This window comes from Brassica napus, chromosome C6, assembly GCF_020379485.1.
Source record: "Brassica napus cultivar Da-Ae chromosome C6, Da-Ae, whole genome shotgun sequence".
NCBI classification, from domain to species: Eukaryota; Viridiplantae; Streptophyta; class Magnoliopsida; order Brassicales; family Brassicaceae; genus Brassica; species Brassica napus.
Window position 1 is genome coordinate 3,210,331 of NC_063449.1, and position 15,465 is coordinate 3,225,795.

General features: G+C 40.1%; 2 protein-coding genes across 4 annotated transcripts; one reads left to right on the plus strand and one right to left on the minus strand.

Annotated features, from left to right (window-relative positions):
* Positions 1-2,953: 2,953 nt before the first annotated feature.
* Positions 2,954-5,114, plus strand: LOC111208815 (cyclin-A3-4-like). Its single transcript, XM_022708316.2, has 7 exons — positions 2,954-3,511; positions 3,587-3,819; positions 3,906-4,058; positions 4,152-4,185; positions 4,270-4,419; positions 4,504-4,638; positions 4,728-5,114. Exons 1-7 carry the CDS (start codon positions 3,224-3,226, stop codon positions 4,809-4,811), a joined length of 1,077 nt encoding a protein of 358 aa, XP_022564037.1. The 5' UTR covers positions 2,954-3,223; the 3' UTR covers positions 4,812-5,114.
* Positions 4,511-7,495, minus strand: LOC106402143 (metal transporter Nramp2). Of its 3 annotated transcripts, none has more exons than XR_002657702.2 (5): positions 6,731-7,495; positions 6,401-6,537; positions 5,651-6,303; positions 5,157-5,448; positions 4,511-4,869 (listed from the first exon to the last, which is right to left on the minus strand). XR_002657702.2 is itself a non-coding variant. In XM_022700763.2 (4 exons), exons 1-4 carry the CDS (start codon positions 7,306-7,308, stop codon positions 5,215-5,217), a joined length of 1,602 nt encoding a protein of 533 aa, XP_022556484.1. In that variant the 5' UTR covers positions 7,309-7,495; the 3' UTR covers positions 5,021-5,214. The 3 variants fall into 3 exon arrangements, 1 of the variants encoding a protein (XP_022556484.1); XR_002657703.2 differs by having other exon boundaries at positions 4,511-5,036; XM_022700763.2 differs by lacking the exon at positions 4,511-4,869 and having other exon boundaries at positions 5,021-5,448.
* Positions 7,496-15,465: the final 7,970 nt, after the last annotated feature.

Here is a 15,465-nt window from a genome sequence, read left to right on the forward strand (position 1 = left end):
GATCGTTCAAATCTTCCGACAGACCTCCTATTCTCTCAAACCTTCAAACCTTAGAATCCATCACGAGCTGGAAATCACCCGCTCACTGATGGACTAGGGGGGGACTTACTGTAGAGGATGGATTCGACCATCCCACAGGGCCCGAGGAATAGGAAGGCCTGGCCCGAGTTAGAAAGAGCGACGGCTCGATCTGTCGGCTCGAGAGTCAGGTCTCTCGGCTTGACTCTTGAGTACTTCTAGCTGGCCATCGTCGACTGAAGAGCGTTCGGCTCAGCGGTTGCTCGAACACCTACGGGCCTCTCGGCCCAGCAAAGGAGGCCCACCAAGATGGCGTAAAATTAGGTCAAGAGCGAAGCATCGGGACGTCTATATAAGGGAAAGAAGAGGCAACGAGAAGAGGATCCGAAAATACTGACCAAGACTTGACGGCTAGATTAGGGTTTTTCACCTTTACTTCGTCTCGCCGTTAATTATACTTCTCCGGTAGCTTGTCGAGCCACCGGTTTCCTTTCTGTCGCACTCTCCTCTTATTTCCTTGTAACCGATCGAACGTTTTCTCTCCGACCATCAATAAGACGTCTTTGTTTAAGCCCACATCTTATTTATTACCGTTTCAAGATCAAACAGTGGAGTCGGGCGATGTGTGGAGCAATCAGGGAGTGTGATTTGGGTTCTGTGATTCGACTCTGTTTCTCGAGTCATGTTTGATTTGGACGAAGAAGAAGTAAATTCTTAATCTTTTGCTATACATCCAATTCTATATTGATTCATTGTAATTCATCAATCAGTTTTTGAATCACTCCTGAGCTGATGATTCTGAGTTTCTTTCTTTTGTTATACCCATTCTGGGTATGAAGTGCCTTGTAAGCAACTAAGCTCTCTGTCTTGTATTCGTAAAGCCGAGTTCTTTGATGCTTCTCTAATTTTCTGGTAGAGAAGAGAGATAAGCTTTAAGTGGTTTGATTACATTCCATTGTTCTGTAGTTTTTCATAGTAACAGAGAAGAACCAGATTTAGGCTTTGACTGCATTCAAAATATAGAACTCCAATCTTAGAAGTTAAGGAGGTTCATTGCACACATAAACAAAGAAAGATCTGAGCTTTTCTCGAGTTAGTTTGGATCTAGGGTCTTGTAGTTGAGTACTAGAATCATATGAGTAGAGAGATTAATGATTGGGGAAGTTGTCTTTTACTTATATTATCTAGTTTTATATTCCTTTCCTTCGGTTTTGGTTCCATGTGGATGTCAATACTTGCTTGTGCCTGATTCTTATTTTGTTTTTATGGTCTTAATATGTAAAGTTTAGTTTCTTTTCATCTGCTGCTTCCTTTAAATAACTGTGTTCTGATGGTTCAAGAGTTTGAACTTGGTCCACAGTGTTCATTGTGTTGATTTCAGCAAACGGATAAAAAAGTGGAGCTGGCCCGGAGTGGAAGAAAGGGGTTGCTGAATGGTTCAATGGGGTCCCATACTGCATGCATAATGGGGACTCTCCATTCAGACTGTATGCAAGAGGACCTGCGTATACATAATGGTTAGGATGAGGGAATGGCATCAATCCGTTGGCTGGAGCTGCAGACCAAGACAAAGGTACCATCTACTTCTTTGAATGTATGATTATGTTGGAGTCATTTTCAACTCTACTATGGTTATGTTGTTTGAGCATTAGCTTGTAGTAGTTCTTGATCATTAGACGTTTTTGAAATTATATTGAAAGATAATATTTTGTTAAATGGCGTTTGAAATTGAAATTGAGTATGGTTTTATTAATGCCAAATTTATCATCATAGCATCTTTGAATTTTCAAATTTATGTAAAATAATTACTTTAACAATAATATTTTGTTCTTTCCTTTTACGAAATCCAATAATTTATAAGTTTTGTAAATTTTGAATTTAATAATTCAACTTTAAAAAAAGAAATTTTAAGAATCTTAAAGAGGTTCTCCCATTGGACCTTGACAAAACTAATTACATTAACAAAAGTTCTAAACTTTATAAAGTACACAACTAATAATTAAACTAATAATTAGGTTCCACAACCAGTGGAGATGCTCTTACCCTCGTTTCCCTAGTATCCTCTTATAAAAATATATGTAGTGGGATTTTGCGCCCACAGTGATGATAAGTTTTTGGCACACCCGAGAAAGTACGCCAATTTATTTCATAACTTCTGCTATCCATTAAGCTCCATCTATCTCCCGTCAATTTGTCCCGTTCACAGGAATATGGTGATTGGGCTGCATCTGAGGTTCAGGTGCGGTTTCCCTTCGCGGTTATCCTTCTCTATTATGCCTTTTTTTGTTTCGATTTCCTTTGTTTGCAAAGCTAATTGTGTATTTTGAATGCAGTTTCAGATAAAGGTCCATGCAAACTGTGTATTTGGTATTTACGAACGTGTGTACAAGAAGCTCCAAGTCAATTTTGTGGACAATCATCGGCTACTCGAAGAAGGTCCTTAGCCTTACTTCGGCGGTGGAGCAACTAGAGTCATCCCTCGGGGAACTTGAGGCAGGTAATTGTGGGTTTAGGACCAAAGTTGATCATTTCCGGGACGATGTTAAGATGTCCACATCAATTATAAAAAAACGTGGAACAAGATCATATACTATTAGTGTATTCGCAACATCCAACCAAATTCCGGTCTCAACTTCATCGTTGATTTCTCTTCTAGTCGTAATTGTCAGATCATTTTTCTAAATGGCTAGATTGTTTTCCAAAAGTTTGTTATGGTTTCAATTTTTATGTTGTTTTCTTTCATAGACCATATTAAATAAAAAAAAAATTAGACGAAAAAAGAATAGTATTATAGACTAAATTTCGTGGAATGGTGTTATTTTTTTATATTTTATTAGAGATAAAATTATATTAAATTTGGTGTTTTGATGTTTTACTAGAGTTTAGCAAGGTGAGAAAACAAAAAAGTTCGGAAAGGAAAAAAAAAAGAAGAAAAAAACAGCGGCCGTGACGTAAGAATAAGATAAAGAAGCCCCAAATTTGGTTGTGTTAGAAAAAAAAAAAGCCCCAAATATGGGAGTGTAAATCACAAAAAGTTCGAAAGCGCTTGAAAAAAAGAAAAGCGCCATGACCTAAAAAAGAACTCAATCAATTTCTCCCTCAAGGAAATGGCGCTTTTACACATTTCATTTACATTTCTATATTCAGTCTAAATCTGTCTCTCCTTTTTCTCGCAAGCTCCTCCCCTCCTACCCACTGAGAATCCATGTCGGAGAATACGAGGATGACGAGGGCGGCGACGAAACGAAAAGCCTCCACAGCGTTTGCGACGGCGGACGAAAACCCAGTTGGCAAGAAGAGAGTTGTTCTCGGAGAGCTTACCAATGTCGTTGCACCCAATCAGGAAAGAGAGATCCACAAGCCTAAATCAACTCTCACCCCCGCGAAGAAGCAGACGAAGAATGCTCCGATACCTCCTCCTCCTGGATCCGTCGATCCTCAGATGTGTGGACCTTACGTCGCCGACATCTGTGCGTATCTCCGCGAAATGGAGGTAATTGCTCTTATTACATAACTGAAGCACTGTAATGCTGAATGGTTGTTTTATGTTTTGTTTGGTGAAATTCAGGGGAGGCTGAAACAAAGACCTCTACATGATTATATTGAGAAGGTTCAGAATGATATAACGCCTAGCATGAGAGGGGTTTTGGTGGACTGGTTAGTGGAGGTTGCTGAGGAATACAAACTTGTCTCCGACACACTCTATCTCACTGTCTCCTATGTCGATAGATTCTTGTCTGCAAAGCCTATTCACAGGCAGAGGCTTCAGCTTGTGGGAGTTTCTGCTATGCTTATTGCCTCGTAAGCATCTTACTCCCTCTCTTTTTTTATTTTTTCCCGCTTATTGGGGTTGGCTTAAGTAACTCTTTTGCATTGGAAAAAAGTAGGAAATACGAAGAGATAAGTCCTCCTAAAGTGGAAGACTTTGTGTACATCACTGATAATACGTTTACAAGACAAGATGTGGTGTCCATGGAGGCTGATATACTTCTTGCTCTACAGTTTGAGTTAGGATGTCCAACCATTAAAACGTTCCTAAGGTTCCATTTTGATGTAATACTTTGGTGTTTATTACTTACTATCTTGTTCTCATTTTGATTGTTCTGCGCTTTTTCTATGTTGGGTTTTTGCAGACGGTTCACAAGGGTTGCTCAAGAGGATTTCAATGTAAGCTCGAAAACCCATGACCGTTTGCAACTTAAACCAGTTTCAACTGTTAATCCTTGGTGTTTTCCATTGCCTTCTTTGCAGGAGTCACTATTGCAGCTAGAGTTCCTCTGTTGCTATCTCTCAGAACTTATTCTGTTGGATTATAGCTGCGTGAAATTCTTGCCGTCTCTTTTGGCTGCTTCTGCTGTCTTTCTTGCCCGGTTCATCATCCGTCCAAAACAACACCCTTGGGTAATTGATGAGAAGATCCATGACTGTTTCTTTTACAGAGATCTGCTGAGTTCTAACCTAAATCTCTTTTGGTGATGTAAACAGAGTCAAATGTTAGAAGAGTACACAAAGTACAAAGCGTCTGATCTGCAACAATGTGTGGGTATCATTCATGACTTGTATCTAAGCAGAAGAGGGAACGTTCTTGAAGCTGTTAGAAATAAATACAAGCAACATAAGGTAAAAAAAATCATCATTACAATGATATAACATAGACTAAACAACGACATTTCTATATGGCTAATATCTGATTCTCTTGGGTTCTACAGTTCAAGTGTGTTGCAACCATGCCTGTTTCACCTGAACTGCCTCTTGCTTTCTTTGAGGATGTTACCATCAGAGACAAGGCGTAAAGAAGCTTGAAGCCTTGTGTTGGAAGTTGTTAGTGCCTGGATTTGGGTTTGTATATAACTGCCATTAGAGTCGCAGTTTAGTATTTTTTTTTTTTGCTAAAAGTAGTTAAGAAATTCCTTTTTGGTTGGCCATTTATTTCAATGGCTGACTATGAGCTGGTTGATTGTTTTGTTTTTCTGCTTTTGTACGATGTAAAAGCCTCTTTAGATCGTATTGGGAATATACTATTAAAAAAAAACAAAACAAAAAGTACAATGTCACATTCGCAAAACCTATATGCAAAAATAGACTCTTTATCACTAGTTTTGCGTTTTGATTACGTATAGAGGATGAAGTTTGTTTACCGTTGTATCTTCAAATTGTAACATATGCGGCCTGAAGGGGCAGTTATTTTTGTGCAGCCTAGCTATTGGAAACTGTCACTCTTTTGGGAAGTTCTATGGAAGAGGAAGAAGACCAAGGAGAAGGAATAAAGTTGCTGTGTGAAATGAGGTAGACTATAAAGGCAACATAAGCGGTTGTCCAGACACAGACCGTAACTCCAAACATAAACCCGTTAACTTCTGATACAAAGAAATCCAACAGAAGGTACCCATTGATGATCATTACAAGTGCAGCCACAGTCCAAGCTATTCTCTGCAAGATAAACCAATAAAATCCAATCAATTCACAAAACCCTAGACTTATGACATCATGCTTCTCTATTCCATTAAGGACGCAAACTTGAGGCAACTATAAAAGGATATATAAGATGGAGTCATATACACTCATTAACCTATGTAGCGTCATACCAAGTGAAAATCTCAGAGCTTTTATGGTAAAAGAATGTGAAACTAACCTGGAGAATAGGTCCAATCTTGAAGTCCCCCATAACTTCTTCTTTAGATACCAATGTTAGAAGAGGGAGAAGAGCAAAAGGAATCTGTACAGACTGAAGCACATTGAGCCATTCATTCAAAACATCCAAGGAAGCTTCAGAAGTGTTGAACACGATTGCTACAATCATGGTCGGCACAATAGCACAGCTTCTTGTTATCACTGCCCTCATCCATTTCTTAAGCCGGAGGTTCAGAAACCCTCCCATTATAAACTGTCCAGCATATGTACCGGTTATCGTACTGCTTTGTCCGGCTGCTAACAACCCTATTCCCCAGATATAGAGAATCGGAAGAAGCCCACCTCCAAACTTCTCTTGAAGATAATGACCAGCATTAACTAAGCCAATGTTGTTAGCTTTCTCGGTTCCGTAAAACCCTTTTGCAAAGACAGTAGTCACAAACAAGTTGATCATGAAAGAGATGAAGAGCGCGACAGATGACTCGATCAAATAGTAATTTAGCGCTTCTTGGACCCGTGATTTCCTCTTTGGGTCGATTTGCCTCGACTGTACAAGAGCCGAATGCAAGAACACGTTGTGAGGCATTATGACACAGCCAACAACACCTACAGCTTGTCTAATTGTCTTTGAGCTAAGTCTTGGAAGTAAAATACCTACCATGACCACAAAGATCTGAATTGTTTAAGCAAAGAGAGTCAAAATAAGAGAGAGAGAGAGAGAAGAGAAGTAAATGATCATTCTGTTTGTTACCTATCATAAGTTCTTTTCCACTTGGCTTGGTTTCACCAAACATCCAAGCAAAAGACAAACCCATAGTTGCAATCAAAACTGCAAAAACAGCTTCTAACTTCCTCACACCATAATTCTCTAGAAACAAAAATAAAAAACTGTTTGCAAAGAATCCATTAGCCAAGCTTTCAAGAAAGACAAGCCAAAGGAAAAGCAAATGTTCCTAATTTCAGATTAAAGCAAAGTTTTCTACAGATTAATATGTGAGTTTCAAACTCAGTTAGCTCTCAAAAGGGAAAAGCAAACTTAAAGTTTATTGATATCTCTAAACAGATTCTAAGGAAGACTCACCAATCCGACGCCGTAATGACAACACCGGCCCAGAGAGGCAAGACGCCACGGCTAAGAATCTGAATCGCTATCGCACTACCGATAACCTCTTGAATATCAGCTCCGATCAGAGCGAGCTCGGCCATAGACCAAAGCAAATACCTCGCCCAAGTCGGATACTCGTCGCGGCAGAGCTCAGCCAGATGTCGACCGGTGGCGACACCGACTCTAGCGGAGAGCATCTGAATCAGTAACCCCATAGCGGTGGCCCACATTAGGAGCCATAGGAGAGAATAGCCAGCGATGGCACCAGCTTGTAGATCTCCTTCTAGATTCCCTGGATCTAAGAAGGCTATGCTCATCAGGAAACCTGGACCCGTGAACAGCCACAGTTTCCGCCACGAGAAAGGAGGTACTGCCGCGGGATCGCCGGCTGATTCGAAATCGACGATCACGATCTTGTCACGAGATTCGAACGCGGCCTCTGCTTCGGATTCGGATTCGGGTTCTTCCTCGTCGGAATTAGAGGGAAGAGACTGGGGAGGAAGAAGGCGGTCAGCTTCCTCCACTTTCTCCGCGACCTTGACGTCATTTTCCATACCCTAATAATACTAAGCACGAGAAGGGGAATATTCCGTGAGAATATACTCCCGCCGGCGGAGAGAAAGGGGAGCGCAAGTGGAGGTGACGTCGTTTTGTCCGACTTGGATGAATGGGAGGGAGGGAGGGAGGTTGCAGTTCACCACTTGAGCATCTTTACTTTTCCTTATGGTTATGTTTTATGGCACACTTTTAGAAATTAAAAAGCATTTCTTTCTTCTGTTCTCATCTTTTTTTATACCAAATCCCATGTATATTAATAAAAAAACATTTAAAAAATTATAACTTTAGTCTGTATTAATTAAAAAAATATCATTGTAACGTAATTAGAATGCTAATTTTGCTTACGTGGCGGCTTGAGAATCAATTGAAAATTTTGTTAGTCCAAAATTAAATTGTTAGAAAATATTATATTATATATTATGTTCATTATGGACCATTCATTTATCAAATTGAATTATTTCCTTAAATAAAACCTACGAAATTACCTAATGTGATTAAGATATATATGACAATTAATAATTTTAAATAATAAAAATTTGCTAACAATCTGTATACTTTCTATCATTTTTGTTTATTTATTTATTATTAAAATAAATTACATAATTACTAAAACTGTTAAAATTCTCACATAATATATTGCTAAATAGTTAAGAGTTTAAGTATTACAAAATATATTTTAATATTGAAATCATAGTCGAAATTCTGAAATTTGGATCAACATGATAGTATGAATAAAAAAGCAAAGCCGATAAATTTGAACTAAAGTTTAGCTCAAAGATTATGTGGATAAACACTTTTGTAATGCAACCAATCGAAAAGCCCAGTCCGAGCGAAATATCTCCTCTCATGCCCCCAAATGTGAAAGAGCAATCTCTCAATAACTCAGTCTATTTTTAATATTATTTTGATTTATTTCTAATTCGAAAATTAAGTCATTTACACATCTACCCTTTACCCTAATTCTAAAAAGAAACGCCGGCAGTTTATTTTATTCTCAGTCTCTTATTTTTCTTCTTCTCTCTCTTTATTCTCTCTCTCTCTCTCTCTCTCTCTCTCTCTCTCTCTCTCTCTCTCTCTCTCTCTCCCTCCTTGTTCTCTAAGATTTGTTGCAGGCGATTGAAGCTCTGCCGGTGATAGAAATCGTCATCAACAACTCCGCAAGTGATGGAAACGAAGGTGATGAAAACGGCAGCAATGGTGATTTTTCTTCTCGCGATTCAGATCTGTTCAAAACGACAGCGACTCTACCGAATTTGATGAGGAATTCTGGGTGTTTACTTTGATTTAGTTTTTTTAAATATTCTGGATGATTTTCGATTTAAGATTTTGAAGAAAGTTATATAATTTAGGGTTCTTATTGTTCTTATTCTTCTTTTTGGAGTATTTTTAGTGTTTTGATTTATTTCATCTCAAGATCTGGATTCAGTATAACTTGGTGTTACTAACTCACTCGCTCGGTACAACTAACTCAGTAGCACTTAGTATTACGTAGTATAACCAGTAGAACTCAGTATAACTCGGTAGTACTCAGTATTACGCAGTATAACTCAGTATGTATAAATTAATAATACTTATGAATACTCAGTATAACTAGTATAACCAGTATAACCAATATAACCAATATAACTCAGTATAACTAAGTATAACCAGTATAACGAGTAAAACAAAGTATAACTTAACACCATTATTATCCAGTACAACGAAGTATAACTCGGTACAACTAAGTATAAATATACGGTATAATGCAATATTCGAAATTTGAAATTCGAAAATTTGGAATTTTGAAAATTTTGAAAATTTAAAATTTGAATTTTGAATTTTTTTTTATTCAAAATAATAATTTCGAAAATACAAAAAGGTAAAATCAAATATTCATGTTTCATTAAAGTAATAGGCGTATAAGAGATTTGAGAGGCCCATAAGAGATTGGCTCACCACAAATAGGGGTATGGGAGGACCCTTCTCATCAAAAGACCATTATCTTCAAGGACCATTATCTTCAAGTAACAATCTCGCCTATCCCTCTCTCTAATCGCCTATACTCCTTTTTTTTAAATGAAATTTGAATATCCGATTTTACACTTTTGTATTTTTCGAAATTATTATTTTTTTAAATAAATTCAAAAATTCAAAAATTTCAAATTTTTAAAATTTCAAATTTCAAAATTTCAAAACTTTAGTTATCGTTGCACAGCTGGTAAAATTACCTAATACTGAGATAGTTTTACTTAGTTGTATTGAGTTATACTTCGTTATATTGAGTACTATTTAGTTATAGTTAGTTCTACTGGTATTACTGAATTATACTGGAATTACCGAGTTATACACGTATTACTCGTATTACTGAGGATTAATGAATTCTACTAAGTTCTACTAGTATTATTGAACTATATTGGTATTACTGAGCTATACTAGTTATAACAAGTTATACTGAATTATACTAGTACTACCAAGTTATACTGAGTTAACAATTCTTAAATCAACAAACCCAGAAGAAAACCTAAATCATAGTATACCCAAATTTCTCTGTAACAATTCCAAATCAGAAAAATCTAGAACAAAAACGAATCACAAATTGAAGAACAACCCGGTATTCCTCATCAACATCAATAGTTACAGAAGCAGAATCCTAATCCATAAAAACAGATATAAAACAAAACCCTAATCTAAAAATGTAGATCCACAATTCGTCATCTTGTTGACCGTTTTCGCAGGCTGAACCATGGCGGATCCAAGCTATTTCAGTGTTACTTCAGGCTGAACCGCCGCAAATATGTTTGGTCATATCTTTTAAATCTACGAAGAAAGAAGAAGAAAAAAGAAGAGAGATAAAAAAGATTGATAAAAGAAACCGGAGAAGAACATGTTGTAACAATTGTGAGAAGGAACAGATGCGGAAACAGATGAATAAAAGCGATGTAACAACGACACAGAGATTTAACGTGGTTCACCAACTTGGCTACGTCCACGGGCAAAGAGAGATCTTATTATTGGAGGCGATATTGAGTTTACAGAGTGCAAGTTTAGAGTTACTTCGAATACAAGATATATATAGTAACATCTCGCATCTAAAACCCTAGACTAAACGGACTCATGGGCTTAAGCCCACGATCAGATGTAACATCCATAATAACTTGATGCAACGCTCTTGATGCAACCGAGTCGGTATGATGTACATGATGTAACATCCATCGCCTAGATGTAACATCCAGATTCAAGGCATATCAACAATTCTCCACCTTGACTTGAATCCTCTCAATAACAGATGTACCAGATGCACCTTCAAGTGCCAAATGTACCAGATGCGCTTCTCTGCGCTAGATGTACCATCGCTCTCTTTGCCTCAGATGTCCCTTCGGACCAGATGTGCTGCTTAGACGAACCAGACGCCATTTAACGGCCAGATGCTCAACTAGAGCCAGACGTTCGTTATCAGCCAGATGTCCCAATAGACTAGACGTCCTTACGGACCAGATGTCCTTACAGACCAGATGCCCCGACGGGTCAGATGCCCCAACGGGCCAGATGCCCCAACGGGCCAGATGCCCCAACGGGCCAGATGCCCCAACGGGCCAGATGTCCTTGCGGACCAGATGTCCTTGCGGACCAGATGTCCTTGCGGACCAGATGTCCTTGCGGACCAGATGTCCTTGCGGACCAGATGTCCTTGCGGACCAGATGTCCTTGCGGACCAGATGCCCCTTCGGGCCATATGCCCCTTAGGGCCATACTAACAGTTTGAGATGTTTAGCAAGTCTAAGCAATGCTTAAACTTGCTGTGAGGAACCGGCTTTGTGAACATGTCAGCAGGATTATCTGCAGTTCCTACTTTCTTCACTTCAATTCGCTTCTCATCTCTCAAGAAGTGATACCTCACATCAATATGCTTCGTTCTCTCATGATGAACCTGATCCTTGGCTAAGCATATAGCGCTCAAACTGTCACAATACACAGTAGCCTGATCTTGATGCAAACCGAGATCATTAACCAATCCTCTAAGCCATATTCCTTCCTTCGCAGCTTCTGTTAGCGCCATATACTCTGCCTCAGTAGTAGACAATGTCACTGTAGACTGTAAAGTCGCCTTCCAGCTAACCACAGAGCCGCCCAAGGTGAACACATAACCGGTCATAGATCTTCTGCTGTCCACATCTCCAGCATAATCAGAATCAGAAAAGCCTGTTACCAATCGCGGATTGTCGCATCCATAGATGAGACCAACATCAGATGTACCCTTCAGATACCGGAAAATCCGCTTCACAGCTGCCCAATGCTCCTTCCCAGGTTGTCCCATAAACCTGCTAACCACACTGACTGCATGTGCCAGATCTGGTCTTGTGCAGACCATTGCATACATCAAGCTTCCTACAGCGCTAGCATAAGGAACTCGAGACATATACTCTGTCTCTTCTTCAGACTGAACCTCATACATGGTAAGATGAAGATTTGATGCACACGGAGTACTAATAGGTTTACATGAAGACATTTCGAACCTTGTCAACACCTTATTAATGTAGGTCTTCTGTGACAAGAACAACTTCTTCTTCTCCCTATCTCTAAAGATCTCCATCCCTAGAATCTTCTTTGCTGCACCCAAATCCTTCATCTCAAATTCAGAACTCAGAAGCTCCTTCAGCTTCTTGATGTCACACATCTTCTCTGCAGCTATCAGCATGTCATCCACATAGAGCACCAAATAGATGAATGTGTCATCTTTCAATTTTCTCATGTAGACACAACAATCATAAGGACTTTTGATGTAGCCCAACTTGATCATATAGCTGTCGAATCTCTTGTACCATTGTCTGGGAGACTGCTTAAGTCCATAAAGGGACTTCCGAAGCTTACACACATAGTCTTCTTTTCCAGGAACTCGGAAACCATCCGGCTGAGTCATGTATATCTCCTCCTCAAGCTCTCCATGAAGAAACGCAGTCTTCACATCGAGTTGCTCAAGCTCCAAGTCCTGATGTGCTACCAGCGCTAGCAACACTCTGATGGAAGTATGTCTGACCACTGGTGAAAATATCTCATTGTAGTCTACTCCCTCTCTCTGACTAAAACCTCTTGCAACAACCCGAGATTTATACTTAACTCCTTCTGTCGGCGATGCTCCATCCTTAATCTTGTAGATCCACTTGCATGTAACAACTCTTCTCCCTGGTGGTAATGTGACCAAATCCCATGTATGATTCGTCTCATGAGACTCCATTTCGTCTCCCATTGCTGCATGCCATTTCTCATACTCGGGACAAGAAACAGCTTCCATGTAAGTGGATGGTTCATACGTATCCACTTCCTCTGCAACCTGAAGTGCATAACCCACCATATCATCAAAACGATATCTTTCTGGTGGCCTGACATCAACCCTTCTTGGTCGATCCTTCGCGATGCTACGCTTCGTAGCATCAGGCGGTTGAGTCTCCGTAGACTCCAACTGAACTTCTTCTACACGCTCCTCTTGATTTTCTGTGTGTTCATGCACATTGATCACGTCATGATCATCTCGCAGCTCCACCTGTTTATCAGTGCTACCTTTCTCTGCTTCAGAACTGGACCATGAGCTTCTAACCATAGATGCTTCATCGAAAACAACATTCCTGCTTAGAATCACTCGGTTTTCTGATGGAGACCAGACCCTGTATCCCTTGACTCCATCGCCGTAGCCCATAAAAACTCCCTTCCTTGCTCTCGGCTCTAGTTTACCTTCACTTACATGATAGTAAACAGTGCAACCGAACACTCTTAGAAGTGAATAATCAGCAGATCTACCTGACCACACTTCAGAAGGTATCCTGCACTCGATGCCTGTGTGGGGACCGAGATTTATCAAGTAACAAGCCGTGTTGACTGCTTCAGCCCAAAACCGCTTCTCCAGACCAGCATTCGAGAGCATGCACCTTGCTCCCTCTAGCAATGTCTGGTTCATTCGTTCTGCTACACCATTTTGTTGTGGTGTTTCTCTGACTGTAAGATGCCTTGCAATCCCCGCATCCTTACAAAACTGATTGAACTCTGCTGAGCAGAATTCCAGACCGTTATCAGTACGAAGTCGCTTCACCTTCTTCTCTGTTTGATTCTCCACCAATATTTTCCACTCCTTGAAGCTACTGAAAGCTTCACTTTTGTGCTTCATAAAAATTATCCAAGTCTTCCTCGAATAATCATCAATCATAGACACAAAATATCTGTGACCTTTCAGTGACTCTACTCTGGATGGACCCACACAGTCTGAATGGATGTAATCAAGTGTGCCTTTTGTTCTATGAATTGCCTTGCGAAAGCTCTTTCGATGCAGCTTCCCAAATACGCAGTGCTCACAGAACTCTAGACTCTTGGTCTTGTGACCACAGAGAAGACCTTGCTTCGACAGAAGTTGCATCCCACGTTCACCCATATGTCCAAGCCTCATATGCCACAACTTAGTCATATCTTCCTCTGAGATCTCTGGTGATGCAACATATGCTGAACCTGTAACGGTAGTACCCTTCAGCAAATATAGAGTACCTTTCATGAAACCCTTCAGAACCACATCAGAACCCTTGCAGACATTCAGAACTCCATCACCACCCAAATATTTGAACCCTCTACTGTCCAGAAGACTCATGGATATCAAATTCTTCGTCATTGATGGAACATGCCTAACCTCGTTCAATGTGCAGAATCTACCATCATGTGTCCTGAGCTTGATTGAGCCGATCCCAGCAATCTTGCACACAAAATCATTTGCCATCTTAATCTTGCCGTCAAGTACCTCTGTGTACTTCGAAAACCACTCTCTCCTTGGTGTCATATGGTAGGATGCTCCTGTATCCAGAACCCACACATCAGAAGAGTGTGTGTGTCCGTGCACAACAAGAGCGATGTCACTATCAGACTTGGCTTCATCCTCAGCTACTGCAGAAGATCCAGACTGTTGCTCCTTCTTCTTCTTGGGACAGTCTGACTTCCAATGTCCCTTCTCTTTGCAATAGTTGCAAGTATCAGTTGGCTTAGGACCTCTTGGAAACGATTTTCTGTCTTTCGACTTCCTTTTGTTCCCATGTCCCTTCACACCACCGACAAACAATCCCGAAGCTTGATTGTCTGTCCCTGAGCTGGATGCCCTATGGCGTAATTCCCGACTGTGAAGCGCCGACCTAACTTCTTCCAGTCTCACTGTATCTTTGCCAACAATGAACGATTGCACGAAGTTCTCGAAAGAGTTCGGCAAAGATACCAACAGGATTAGAGCAGCGTCTTCATCCTCCACCTTAACATCGATGTTACGCAGCTCCAGTAATATCGAATTTAACTTGTCAAGATGGTCGCGAAGCTCAATACCTTCTTGCATACGCAAGGCAAAGAGGCGTTGCTTCAGAAGTAGCTTGTTCGTTAGAGATTTTGTCATGTACAAGCTCTCCAACTTCTGCCACAAACTAGCAGCAGTTTTCTCATCCGACACTTCGATGATGATCTCGTCTGCTAGACACAACAAAATTGTTGAGAACGCCTTCTCTTCTAGAGTCTCCAAATCAGCTGCTTCAGATTTCTTCTCTGACAATGGTCCCCAAATGCCTTGTTGCTTCAACAACGCCTGCATCTTAATCTGCCAAAGACTGAAGCTATTTCTCCCATCAAACTTGTCGATCTTCGCTCTTATTCCAGACATCTTCTCACTAGATCACAACCCGAAGCTCTGATACCAGTTTGTTGTAACAATTGTGAGAAGGAACAGATGCGGAAACAGATGAATAAAAGCGATGTAACAACGACACAGAGATTTAACGTGGTTCACCAACTTGGCTACGTCCACGGGCAAAGAGAGATCTTATTATTGGAGGCGATATTGAGTTTACAGAGTGCAAGTTTAGAGTTACTTCGAATACAAGATATATATAGTAACATCTCGCATCTAAAACCCTAGACTAAACGGACTCATGGGCTTAAGCCCACGATCAGATGTAACATCCATAATAACTTGATGCAACACTCTTGATGCAACCGAGTCGGTATGATGTACATGATGTAACATCCATCGCCTAGATGTAACATCCAGATTCAAGGCATATCAACAGAACAGATCGCAGAGAAAGATAGGAGAGAAGAAGAAAGAGAAGAAGAAAATGAAAAGGAAGAATAATGATCGACGGCTGCTTTGACACATAATATTA

Excerpts from the sequence above, each read along its gene's own strand:
- LOC111208815 (XM_022708316.2), top strand. The coding sequence starts at position 3,224 with ATGTCGGAGAATACGAGGATGACGAGGGCGGCGACGAAACGAAAAGCC. Across the intron at positions 4,059-4,151 it reads ACCATTAAAACGTTCCTAAG|ACGGTTCACAAGGGTTGCTC; the intron begins GTTCCATTTTGA and ends GGGTTTTTGCAG. Across the intron at positions 4,420-4,503 it reads GTCCAAAACAACACCCTTGG|AGTCAAATGTTAGAAGAGTA; the intron begins GTAATTGATGAG and ends TGATGTAAACAG.
- LOC106402143 (XM_022700763.2), bottom strand. The coding sequence starts at position 7,308 with ATGGAAAATGACGTCAAGGTCGCGGAGAAAGTGGAGGAAGCTGACCGC. Across the intron at positions 6,538-6,730 it reads GTCATTACGGCGTCGGATTG|TTTTTTATTTTTGTTTCTAG; the intron begins GTGAGTCTTCCT and ends CTTTGCAAACAG. Across the intron at positions 6,304-6,400 it reads TGGAAAAGAACTTATGATAG|GTATTTTACTTCCAAGACTT; the intron begins GTAACAAACAGA and ends TGGTCATGGTAG.